Here is a 12,988-nt window from a genome sequence, read left to right on the forward strand (position 1 = left end):
AGAACTGAGCTAGCCTAGCGGTCCAAGCCTGGCTGATCACTGGGATCACGCCAAGCTCAGGAAAGACTCATCAAGAGCCCCCAGGTGACTCAATGGGTAGGCACTTTTGGGAGCCAGTGACTTTATCTGAACGCCTCACTTAAAAAAATTAAAACTGCCTTAGCTGGTTTGGCTCAGTGAATAGAGCATTGGACTGAAGGGTCCCAGGTTAGATTCTGGTCAAGGGCACGTACCTCGGTTGCAGGCTCAATCCCTGGACCCAGGTTGGGGTCCAACCAATCAATGTTTCTGTCTCTCTCTCTGTCTCTCCCCTTCCCTTCCACTCCCTCTAAAAATATCAATGAAAAAATATCCTAGGGTGAGGATTTAAAAAAAATTTAAAACTTACTTTATATTAAAACTAAAATTCATATTTATATAGGAATAATGTTAACATCTTAAAAAAATAAAAACCACTCATGATCCTGCTACTGCAGGTCAGTGCTATAGTGATGTGGGCTCCTTTGCTTCTGTGTCTTTGAATGCCTGTGGATTTCAGTGGAATCATAACCTATGCATTATTTATATCCTGCACTTTTCACTTGGTATATTTGGAACATTTTTATGTAATACAATCTCCTACAATATCATATTTAATGTAAACATACTTCTTTTATTTACTAGATTGCCATAATTTTTAAACCAATGGCCTATTATTGAACACTAGAGGCCTGGTGCATGAAATTCGTGCACAGGAGGGAGGTAAGAGCGGTTAGGGGGATGGGGCCTAAACCAGCAGTTGGACATCCCTCTCACAATCCGGGACCGCTAGCTCCTAACTGCTCGCCTGCCTGCCTGCCTGATTGCCCATAACTGCCTCTGCTTGCCAGCCTGATCGCCCCTAACTGCCTCTGCTTGCCAGCCTGATTGCCCCCTAACTGCCCCCCTGTCAGCCTGGTCACCCCCTAACTGCCCCCCTGCTGGCCTGGTCGCCCCCTAACTAATCTCCTGCCGGCCTGATCGCCCCTAACTGCCTCTGCCTCAGCCCCTGCCACCATGGCTTTGTCCGGAAGGAAGTTAGATGTCCAGAAGATGTCCAGTCGACCTGGTTTAATTAGCATAGTATCCTTTTTTAGTATAGATTTAGAGTATTTCTAACTTCCTGCTATTGTGAAAAGTGATGTAGTGAAGATCTTTGTGATTGCATGTTTGGGCAATCTCTTATGTTTTATTAGAATAAGGGCAATGGATGAACTTACCAAGCACGAAGACTTCTTTAATACTTTGATCACATCACCAGTATCACCCAGAATTGCAGTCCTGCCCAGTGCCCTGTTATCCTTTACTCCCACCAACCCTCACTCTGACTGCAAAGCCCAGAGACAGGAAATGGGCTGTCCAATGGACTGAGGCAGATCCAGCACTAAAGCTATCTCGGCCCCACCTCCTTCTAACATGCAGGCCTAGGAGCTCGGTGCTGCTGTGGTGGCTGAGCCCACCATCAGCATCAACCTGTCCTCTCATCTGCCTCCACGTGCTCTCAGTGCCTCCCTCTCCCTCTCTGAGCCTTGCTCCTTTCTCCCGCCTTTCTTCTCCCACCCCCTGTATTTTCTGCTCTCTTACCTTATTTCTTCCCTTTTCCCTTCTTGGTGAGAATCTTACCTGCTCGGTACACCTCAGCCCTAGCCATCCTTGCATTTTGCTTTTCTGGACTATTTTCCAACTCTTACCACATTCAGGCCCTGATTTGCTCTGGTTCTTTTCAAGCTAGATTCCAGACCAGCTCTTTGGAAGGTCACGTTAGGGCAAAGCTCTGGGGCAGATAACCTGGCTGGAAGGAGAGGCTTTGTGGTCTGGGGTTTATATGGGGACACTGGTTTCAGTTTCGATCACTCATCCTCAAAAACACAAGTGTCTCTACCTCAAGCCTGTCCTGTTTCCATGTGGTGTCGTTGCGGGAGCGGGTCAAGATTTGGATGGTCTCTCGTCCACAGTCTGGGCAAGGTGACCAGTCCCTTGGAACCAGCTGTCTCACTCTGCAGAGCGGGGTCCGCACCTCCTGCTTGGTGGGGGAGGGCGGCTGTGGTGACTATGCCCCTGGGAAGTGGGGCGAGGTTCCAGGGAGCCCATCCTCAAGCTGTGAGGCTCCAGCCCTCTTCCCCCCCGACCCGCCCCCAGGCTCAGCTGTGGGAAGTGCTCCTGGAGAAACCATTTGGGGAGCATATTCTCTGATTTTGCAGGGCTGGCACCAGGGCACATTCTCAAGCTCACACCCCAGCCAGCTCGACCTGTTCCCAGATGCCCAAATGAGAGGGGCCAGCGCTGCCTGGAGTGTACGGGGCTAGGGGCTAGGGAGACCTCGGTGGACTCACGGGGCCAGTTACAGAACAGCGGCCTGGTGGGACCTTCCACGGCCTGGTTGGGATTTGGGGCGCAAGGGGTGTCTGCCCCCAGCTCCACTGCCTCCTCTGACAGCCCTTCTCTCTTTTCCCTCAACAAGGACCAGTCACTGGGATTGCAGGAATGTGCTCCCTCCCCATGGCAAGATACTACATGTAAGTCCTCCCTTTCTTCGTCAGGAGCCTGGGGATGACGCAGGAGAGGAAAGAGGCCGAGGCAGAAGGGCAAGCCTCCTTCTTACCCTAGAAACCTCAAATGCCCTGTAATTAAGCGTGATCACCACCCCGATAACAATAGTCTCTTTCCTGAGCATCTGCAAGATGCCAGCCATGTACTGCCTTGTCTCCATCCTAAGAAACCGATGAGGGGTTGTTACTAAGCCCATTTTACAGATCGAGAAACAGGCTCAGAAGTTAAACAAATTCCCGGATGTCACCCAGAGCCAGGGCCCAGACTGCACACTCTCTGTGCTGCTCCATCCTCCCTCTGAAAGCTCAGGGACCATTCTGCGTCTCAGTGACAACACCGCTCTATGCTGGCCTCCGTGGCCTCACTCCTAACCCGGGTTTCTGTGTCTTGCTTGCATTTTATCTTGTTCAACATTTGTGTGTTTACTTACAGTTTACTCTTTACTGTCCGTGACTTTTTATGTAAATTACCTCCGGCCCTTAGGGAAGGTGATGGGATGTAATGAATAAAATACACTGGCTGCTGGAGTGCCTGTCCTCCGCTCCCGCATGGCCATCCTGTCCTGACATGGGCCAGTCGGGGCCCCAGGAAGTCACGGCGCGGCTGGAAGGCAAGACACATGCACAAAACACACAAATGACAAGACAGGTGCCTACCTTGGGGTATCTGGCTTGGGTTCAGGTCTCCAAATAGACTCTTGCTGGCAGGCGCATTGCATACAGCCTTGGAGGACCAGTTGGCAAGCCCACACTCCTCAGATGCTTATTTTTTATTGTGTAAGTGAACTTGCCTTAAACACAGTCATTAGCTAAGGGTGTTGTGATGAGCTGTTATTGAGAAAGGAAGCTCTCCTGGAGGCAGCGGCGTTGGCCCCGAGCCTCTGCCCTGGAAAGTAAGGAGGCTGCTTGGGCCTGAGAATGGCTGACAAACGTCTCTGAAACCAGCCAGGCGACTGAGCTAATGGCCTCGCGGCTGTGAGGTTGCACACGCTCGCTCAGCGCGGTTTCTCAGCCTCAGGCACAGTCACCCGCCCAGGCCACCATCGCCACCACGGCCAAGCCCAGTGGCTGTCATCAGGCCGCTCCAGCTTTCTGCCAACCTCCTCACTTGGCCCCCGTAACATGGGTGCCCCAGAGTTCACCTGCTCGGTACAGGGGACTTTATTTACCATCACATAGAAAATTATTTCCCCAATTTATGGATTTTCTTCTATTAAAAAGTGTTTAAATATTTGAAAAGCAAATCACACTTCAATATACACTCAATTGATTCCTTCAATAAGAGAATAAACATCTGTGAAAAACTGGGGCAGGCCCAGAAAACCCAGGAGAAGATTCACTGTATCCCAGAGCCATCGCAGCCTCCTGAGGAGATTTCTCCAGAAGGCAGGGGAAAAGGGCTACATCATCCAGAAACTTCTCTACCCCCCAGTGAGATGGCACCCACTCCCCTCAATGCCCTGAAGGCCTGACAGAGCCCAAGCCTTGTAAAGGGAGGAGGTGCAGCCTCTTACGAGATCCAGAAGGCCTTTCTGCCTTAAGATGACCTGGTCCTTATCTGCCCCTTCTCACCTGTAGGAGGAGAAAAACCCCAGATACTTAGTATGTAATCAGATTGTAGGGTTGGGGCTCAGCGGTGCCATCAACATTGCCATCTGTTCCAGAATTAAGGATGCCGACCAGCAGGCTCTGTACATAAGAGGCGACCAGCTCTTGGTGGGAGACCCTGATGCGGACAACTGCTGTGCAGGTGAGCCCTGAGCCTCCGCTGCTGGGACCCACCCAGGCTCCATCTGCCACATGCTCTCCCCTGCCCTCCTGCCTCTGGGGACAGTGAGAAGAGACAGGGAACAGCTGAGACCCTTCCTAGTAAGAGGGCATGACCCTGAAGGCGTCCCCAGTTCATCTTGCTGGGCCCTGGCCCAGTTCCTGCCCAAACGAGGCTCGTCCAGAGCTTGTGATGTGGGTCCCCTCATGCCCTGGCTCTCTCCTCTCTTTCTTCCCAGAGAAGATCTGCATACTTCCCAACAGAGGCCTGGACCGCACCCAACTTCCCATCTTCCTGGGGATCCAGGGAGGCAGGCGCTGCCTGGCCTGTGTGGAGGCAGGGGAGGGGCCTGCCCTGAAGCTGGAGGTGAGACGCATCCTGCTCTAGGGGACCCTGCAGAGCCGCCTGTCCTCCAGGGCACTCTGGCACCTCTGCTCCCGCCTGTGGGTGCCCTGCCAGGTCCACATGTCCCTCTCTGGCAGGTTTCCACCATCTCCTTCTGCACCCAGTGCCAAGACCCTTGCCCCCCATAGCCCTCAGGAGGCCGTTCCCAGTAAAGACCCTCCCTGCCCAGTCCCTCCCTGGCCTCCTCCACAGCTTCACCCTGCAGCCGGCTGCTTGCCCCCCCAGGATGTGAGCATCGAGGACCTGTACAAGGGCGGCGAGCAGGCCACACGCTTCACCTTCTTCCAGAGAAGCCTGGGCTCCGCCTTCAGGCTCGAGGCTGCAGCCTGGCCGGGCTGGTTTCTCTGTGGCCCGGCTGAGCCCCAGCAGCCGGTTCGACTGGCCGAGGAGACTGAACCCTCCATCCGCACTGAGTTCTACTTTGAACAGAGTCGGTAGGGAGGCAGCAGGCAGAGGTCCAGCCTGGGGCCCCCAAAGCAGGCTCATCTGCTCGGGGCCGGTGGTAGCAGAGCGACCCCCTTCAGCGATGTCACCTCCTGACCCCCAGCACCTGGGAATATGTTACCTTACAGGGCAAAGGGACTCCGAGTAAGTTAAAGGTCTTGAGATGGGGAGACCATCCTGGATTGTGGGGTGGAGGGGGGATGACCAATGTCTCACGGGGTCCTCATAAGAGGGAGGCAGGAGGGCAAGAGTCAGGGAGAGATGGGAAGATGCGGTGCTGCTAACTTTGAAGATGGAAAGGGGCTGTGGCAGGCTGCAGGTGGTCCAGAAGCTGGACGAGGCAAGGATACGATTCTCACCTAAAACCTCCAGAAGGAGACAGCCCTGCGACTACGTGATTTCAATCCCATGACACCATTTCCGGCACCTGCCATCCAGAGCTGCGAAATATTAAATGTGTGCTGTTTTCAGCACCACGCGTATGGTGGTTTGTTACAGCAGCCGCAGGAAACTGATACAGGGCCTCAGGCCCCGGTGCTGTGTCCAATGCCAGGGGAACCTTGAGGAGTCCCCAGAAGGCTGGTTACAGCTGCTCCTCTGGTCCCTCTGCTCCAGAGCTTCCAGAACAGACAAGATGCTCCAGGAAGAACCCAGCTGTCCTCCTCTGTTCATGGACAACGCCTTGGGCAGCTAACGGTTTCAGCTTTAGTTCAAGTCTTACAACTTTCCTATGTATCAGTCATTCAACTGATGATCAGTACCTTTACTCGTCTGCTGGTTCTGATGAGTGAGGTGCAAGGAGGGGCAGCGAGGGACGGGCAGTGGGTTTCTACTGGACGGGGTCAGTTTAAGGTCCCAGTGGAACCAATATGTTGAGGTGACTTGTTAGAGCTGGGATACAGGCTGGAGAGTTTGCAGCCAGAACTGACACTCATTCTCAGAGCTCTGTTTCTCTCCACTCATAGAGGATGTGTGGTAGGGCGCCAGCCAGCCAGAGCCCAGGGAGCCGGGCTCAGAGCGGGTGGGCTGCTGGCACCATTCCTCTCTCGTAAAATCGCTTCACATCTGTGCGACAGGTGCCGTGGGCCAAGGAGTCTCAGAGCACTATGATTTCACCCAGAGCGACCCACGGGGGGGGCTCCTGACCTCCTTCTGACAGGCGAGGAGCCTGTACCGAGAGGAGTGAAATAACGTGTTGCACGTGGTGGAGCATCTGATGCCAATGGCCGTCCACAGTGTATTCCACTCTTATTCCAGGAGCTGGGGTAGAATGGGGAACAGAGCCAAGCTCCCTTGGAATTGAGTGTGAGAAACACTAAACAAGCAAGCAAACAAACAAACAAGGGCAACTGACCTGATAGAGGGTGGTAACAATGAGGTGGACAGGGAGGTGACTGACTTTTTGAGGAGGTGACACATGACCTGAGACTGAGGGACAGGAAGGAGTGGGCGAGGAGTGATCCTGGGGAGGAGGAGCCAACGCAGAGGCCCTGGGACCCAGGGGGCGTGGGAGCTGCAGGAAGGGGGGTGGGAGGGCTGCAGCGTGGAGAGCGATTCAGAGGGTCAGGAGGTGAGCAAGACCACAGGGCTGATCAGAGGGCCTCAAAGGCAGAGTAAGAGCTTTGGTTAATTTTCAGATGCAAAGGGAAGCCAGAGGATAGTCATGCCGGGCTGCATGGCTCTGACCCGTCTAGGTTCTTCCCTTGCCTCTCCATGGCCTGGTGTTTCTGGTTGGGACTACCCTGTGCCTTTTGAGGGCTCGTTCTGTTTAAGTTTGGTTCACCAGTGCCCAGAGCAGCTGCTGGTACAGCGGGAGGTGCTGAGCAAATGCAAAATCTCCAACAACTTGGTAGATGATCACTTGGTTCCTGTCGGGTCAGCCTGAGGAGCTGGGGCAGCAAGGGGACAGCGCCGCTGCAGCTGGAGCTGGAGCTAGAGCTGGAGCTGGCGGCGGGGTGGGCAGGCTTCGCAAGGGCAGGGCCTTTAACCTGCGCCTCTGAGAAAATGGACTTTTCCAAACAGGGAGCGTGGGGAGAGGCACTGCAGGCACAGAGAACGACTCAGGGAGGTGATGATGGAGCGCCCACCCGGTACGCGGAGTCACCTGTGGGCTGGGGTCCAGGGCTTGTGGCTGAGGAGATAGGTGGGGCCTGACTGTGAGCGCCTTGGAGGGAGATTAGACTTCATGTAGGAGGCCTGGAGGAGTCATCCCAGGATTTCAAGTCAGACCTGGGTCTTAAGCCTGGGCCCTGGAGGTCCACACCAAACCCACCTGCTGCTGCCACTTCAGCTCAGCTCGGTTTCCTGCTCTCCCCTCCGCACCCACAGGCCTTCTGCTGGGCACTGCCCTGGGATCAGTGTGGCACTCTGGCTTGACCCATCTCTGGCCTCAGTCCCTCATCTCCTTCACTCACGGTAACTCACCTGACCCAACCTGAGCAGAGCCCACGCATGGCAGGGAACGTGGCATGCCTGGTGGCTGTGGGCACAGCCCAGAAGAGAAGGGCCAGCCAAGTGAATTGGATCAAGTTCTCTACTCACGTGAAACACCATTTGTGCACCTGACGTATGCCGGTTCTGTGTTTGTGCTCAGGAGAGGAAGAGGCTCCATGAGAGTTAGAAGACACAGTGCCAATGGGAGCCTGCAGGGCTCTGGGGAAACGATGGAGGCTCTGGTCCTGGGGGTTTCAGAGGGAGACCTGAAGTGCCTTCTGATAGGTGCAGTTCAGAGGTGCCACTTCCCGAGCTGTCCCTTAAACACCTTCTCCTCCCCGGTGACCACACCAGAGGCTTCATCCCACAACCAGCAACTCAGCACTATCCTCATGGACATTCCCGGGAGCAGCTCACTGTGGGTCTTACCCACTATTCACATCTCAGAGTGAACCGGAGGGTCAGAGCTGAGACAGTAAGCTGGTGCTTAGAGTGCATGGTGACCGCTTCTGAGGTTCTGGGAGGCGTGAGCAGGGCAGGATGGTCCCGGCAGAGGAGACGGCCCAAAATAGGCCTGAAGGAGGTGCTGTGTGTGGCTGTGTGTGTGTTAGTGCACGCAGGTATGTGTGCACATGTGTGTATGGTGTGTGTGTGTGTGTGTGTGTGTATGCATGAACTTACCTGTGTGCATGTATACTGTGTGTATGCATGATTGTCTGGGTGTGTGTATGTGCTGTGTGTGTGCATGAGTGTCTGGGTGTGGGTATATGTGTTCATGAACTTGTGTCCACCTGTGTGCACATGAACTGTGTGTGTGCATGAGTGTCTGGGTGTGGGTATATGTGTTCATGAACTTGTGTCCACCTGTGTGCACATGAACTGTGTGTGTGCATGAGTGTCTGGTGTGTGTGTATGTATTGTGGGTTCCGCACATGGGCAGTGGTTGATACATAAAAGCCCATGTTTTTATTCCAGGAAGCTCTGGAGCAACATCATACAGAGGGTGATGTGTTCAGGGTCTCCTGTAACCGGGTGTCACTCCAACATTCCCTTTGAGCAGATTTTTATCTCGTGATCCCTCCACCCGTACTGCAGGCCCTACAAACAACTGCTCAAAACGTTGGCCACTAAGCCCCACTGTCTGCAGAGCTCAGGGCAGCTCCAGGCAGGTCCACACTCAGGTTTAGGGAGGAAGAGTGAAAGTGAGAAAGAAAACTTAATGGGACCCAACTTTTCCTGGGTGCCATTCAGCTAAAAAACATACAACCATTTCCAAAATGAACGTGACAGAAATGAACAAAATGAGCACCAACAGAGAAGTTTGTCTTGGCCAGAAGCACTGGTGTTTGAGTTACTTGAGCTCACTTCCTGTTGGGTTTCACATTTGTGTAACTAAATAAAGGGTTTGCTAGTATCTGACCAAAACAGAGTCTATTTACCCCCAAGCAAATTCCAGTCTCTGCCCCTAAAAGACTATTCTGAGGCCAGGAACCTGCAGCTCCGCTTTCAGTCTGCAGGTGGCGACAAAGATCAACTTCTGTGGCATTTTGGGGAGCAATTTCGATGAAGTCCTCCCTATTTAGTGTCACGGGGGTCAGCCCTGTGCCCCATATCTCCCCCTCACTCACAGTAGCCGCATCTACCTCACGCTGTGCAGATCCGAATCCCACGACAACTCCTCCCTTCCCACAGCAGCAGATTCCTAGCAACCCCTCACAGGAGGAGCAGACCTCCGAGCCTGGGAGGGAAGAGAAATGTCAGCACACTCTCTTACGTTCCTGCCTGTATTGGAGGAGCCAACCTGCCTGACCCCTCCTCCTGTGACCCTGAGTCTGCAGTGCGTCCCCTCAGTGAGCCCTCCCACCCTTGTCCCCTCCGACTCGTTTGGGACACGGGTCCAGGGCCTGTGATAGCAGGTGAGGCAAGGAGGCTGCAGCCCCGAGTCTCAGCCAGGCTCTGCACTGGAACTCTCCCACTGTTTTCTGGAGCTCCAGAGAGCAGTGCTGGTCACATGACCCATGTGCTCGGAGGACCGCAGACTCGGTTTCTCCTGATCAAGTCCTTCCCACGCTGACGCCAGGGAACAGGGTTCCAGGGAATGCTCCTGGGTTAATGGGGAAAATGGGTCATTGTGGTGCTTAATTTTCTGCAGCAACTTGACGGCTAAGTGATGCCCAGGCGGCTGCCAGACACTGTCTCTGGGTGTGTCTGTCAGGCGTCTCCGGAAGAGCTTACACTTGAATCAGTGACTGAGTGAAGCAGACACCTTCCCAGTGTGGGTGGGCACCATCCAATCCACCGAGGGCCCCAGCAGAACAAAAAGCCAGAGAAAGAGTGAGGTTGGTTTCTTTTCTTGAGCTGGGATGTCCATCTTTTCCCGTCCTCAGACTTCAAAGCCCCTGGTTCCAGGGCGTTCAGACTCAGACTGAGTTCTACCACTGCTTTCCCGGCCCTTCAGCTTTCAGACAGCAAGACCGTGCGACTTTTGGCTTCCAAAACCTTGTAACAGGGAGCAACTTTTTATACTCTATCTATCCATCATCTATCTATCTATCTATCTATCTATCTATCTATCTACCTATCTATCTTTAGCACACACACACACACACACACACACACCTGTTGCTGATTCTTGGGGGGACCCTCATACCTGTTTACTTTGCTTCAGCCACACCAGGCTCCTAACTTTTCCCCAGAGATTGCAGGCATGGTGCTACCCAAGGCCTTTACATCAGCCTTCTGTCTGGAAGTCTCACTTCCTCCATGAGGCTGCTCTGATCACTTAACATGTCCCACACCCCCCTCTCCGCGTCTCTGCACCCCTGGGTGCCCTATGGCATGATCACGTGCTAACACACTCCGACCGCAGTGAGCGCTGAACTCCACCTCCTCCAGGTCAGCCGACGACAATGAGAGCCCAGTCAGTGTACATGACGCTGGGATGCCTGTTTCCATGACACAAAGGGAATCACTAAAACAGGAAGCTGACAATCAAAACATAACCCTCCCACAAAAAGCATGTGCTGCAAATGTGACCAGCGTGTCACCCCTGCTGGGCCTGTTAGTCACCGAAGATCATGGAACATCACCCTCATTCACACACCCTGAGGGGGCACAGGGGTCACCGCATGGAAAACCAGGGGCGCCGATTCTTGGAATCCCCTGGAGCAGACTCCAGCGGGCAGGAGGGCTTCGCCGGGGCTGGCTGGTGGGCAGCGAGGGCATGGCGTGGGTGACGTGACCTCTGTCCTGTTCTGGAGGTTGGGTGTCTCTTTACGGTGTTGACCTTGTTTCGGGGGCACTGCCCGGGCTGGCCAGTCACTCAACCAAAGGGATGGGAGCTCCTGCTCTAAAGGGACCCTGAGGAGAGAACACAGGGTGGCAAAGCCCCCGCTCACACGGACTCTGCCGGCAGAGAGGGCGCTGGCCTTTTATCAGCGTCCCATTCATGGCACTGAGCTGTGCGCTATGAGAGGCAGACTGGCTGCTCACACGTGAGCACAGCGCTGCCAGGGTCCATGTGTGAACGTGCAGGTCCCACTGCCGGGTTCTGGGGCCGCCACATCTCGATTCGGACTTGAATATGTATTATGGCAACATATGACAGGCAGCTGGCAACAAGGGCCCTGTGCTAACAAACCTGTATGTCTAATGACTTTCTAGCCGATGACAATAAAATTAGGAGCGGAAGCCTTTTGTGACTCGCTCCCAGGGGCCACAGGTGGCTGGAGCAAAGCGAACCAGGAAAGGGGGTGAGGGAGAGACGTGGCTCCGGGGAAGATTCGGGCGTGTTAGCGGCCTGGTCCTTAGCAGGAGGGCAATGTGGGGACCCGGGGTGATTTCAAGCAGGGAAGTGACAGGTCCAATAAGCCTCCTACCAGCGGCGCCGGCTGCTGCCCAAGAAGGCGTGTCAGCACGGCCTCTGGTGGCTCCCTGCTCCCGGTCTGCTCGCCTCCAGCCCAGATGGAACCGAGTGTCTAGTGGCCGCTGGAGGGGAGCTGGGAAAGGCGGGTGGACACGAGGCACAGGACGAAGATAGAGTTGGCAGATTTGGGTGATTCTGTGCAGAATGGGGTTGACGACCAGTGTTGGAGTTTTCAGCATTGGGCTTGTGGGGTGGATGAAATGGGGAGACCGAGCTGTTTGAAAGAGCAGATGGCCCAGGACGGAGCGGTATTTGAGAGTTGGGCAGAGGATGCCGGGCCTTCAGTGGAGGCTGAAAGGCAGGGCCGTAGAGGGACGACCAGCAGACGTGGAGTGTGGACGTCTAGGGAGGCCAGGGCTTCAACGTGAGTCAGCGTGTGGACACCGCAGTGCCAGTCAGGCCAAGTTCAGAGTGTCCGTGGGATCCAGGAGCTGAGAGGCCCTGGAGCGCTTCCAGGAGAGCGGCTGGGCCAGATGAAGGGTGTTCAGGAGTGACTGGAAGGTGAGGACATGGAACACTGAGTGCAGATCATTTTCCAATAAATTTGGTTGTAAGGTTGGGGGAGAGACATGGGTGTAGCTAGAGGGAGACACAAGGCTAGGGATGAATTTTTCAACGCGTAACAGGTTTAAACATGTGTAAAGTTGATGGGAAGGAGGCAGCGGAGGGCAGGTTGGAATAAAGGGGGGATGCAATAGGGGTCCGAGGTTAAGTGCATGGGCTGTGGAGAAAAGTTACCTGAGCTTAAATTTCCACTCTGACATTTCTTATCTGAGTAAATAGAATGAAATAGACACACTCTAGTTACCTTTAGAATTCTAGCTGGTTTGGCTCAGTGGATAGAGTGTCAGCCTGCGGACTGAAGGGTCCTGGGTTTATTCTGGTCAAGGGCACATGTCTGGGTTGTGGGCTTGATACCCAGTGTGGAGAGTGCAGGAGGCAACCAATCAATGGTTCCCTCTCATCACTGATGTTTCTCTCTCTCTCTCTCTCTCTCTCTCTCTCTCTCTCTTTCTCTCTTTCTCTCCCTTCCACTCTGAAATCAATTAATACTAATATATATATTTAAAAATTAGCCCAGCCAGCGTGGCTCAGTGGCTGAGCATCAAGAGACTTATGAACCAGGAGGTCATGGTTCCATCATTGATGTTTCTATCTCTCTCTCCTTCTCCCTTCCTCTTTGAAATCAATAATAATTAATAATACTAAAGAATTCTAGATGTAGCAGAGTCTTAAGCTTTTATCTTTCCATGATGCACCTGGGGAAAAAGAGCCAATGGCCTTCTTTAGACTTAGGGCCAGTACCATGTAAGGATATGAAAATGCTGGCTCAGCATTATTTCCAAGGAAACGGTTTCATTCATCTGTTATTGTGAAATAAACCATCCTGAAACCTCTCGGCTTTAAAAGGAAGACTATATTCTGTTTGTGAGTCTGCAGTTGACC

General features: G+C 53.7%; 1 protein-coding gene across 1 annotated transcript; it reads left to right on the top strand.

Annotated features, from left to right (window-relative positions):
• Window positions 1-2,502: 2,502 nt before the first annotated feature.
• IL1F10 (interleukin 1 family member 10) lies at window positions 2,503-8,069 on the top strand. Its single transcript, XM_006103024.1, has 6 exons — window positions 2,503-2,534; window positions 4,232-4,317; window positions 4,574-4,701; window positions 4,966-5,174; window positions 6,958-7,059; window positions 7,778-8,069. The coding sequence occupies exons 1-6, from the start codon at window positions 2,503-2,505 to the stop codon at window positions 8,067-8,069; spliced, it is 849 nt and encodes a 282-aa protein (XP_006103086.1).
• Window positions 8,070-12,988: the final 4,919 nt, after the last annotated feature.

This window comes from Myotis lucifugus, unplaced genomic scaffold (assembly GCF_000147115.1).
Source record: "Myotis lucifugus unplaced genomic scaffold, Myoluc2.0 scaffold_454, whole genome shotgun sequence".
In the NCBI taxonomy this organism is placed as follows: Eukaryota; Metazoa; Chordata; class Mammalia; order Chiroptera; family Vespertilionidae; genus Myotis; species Myotis lucifugus.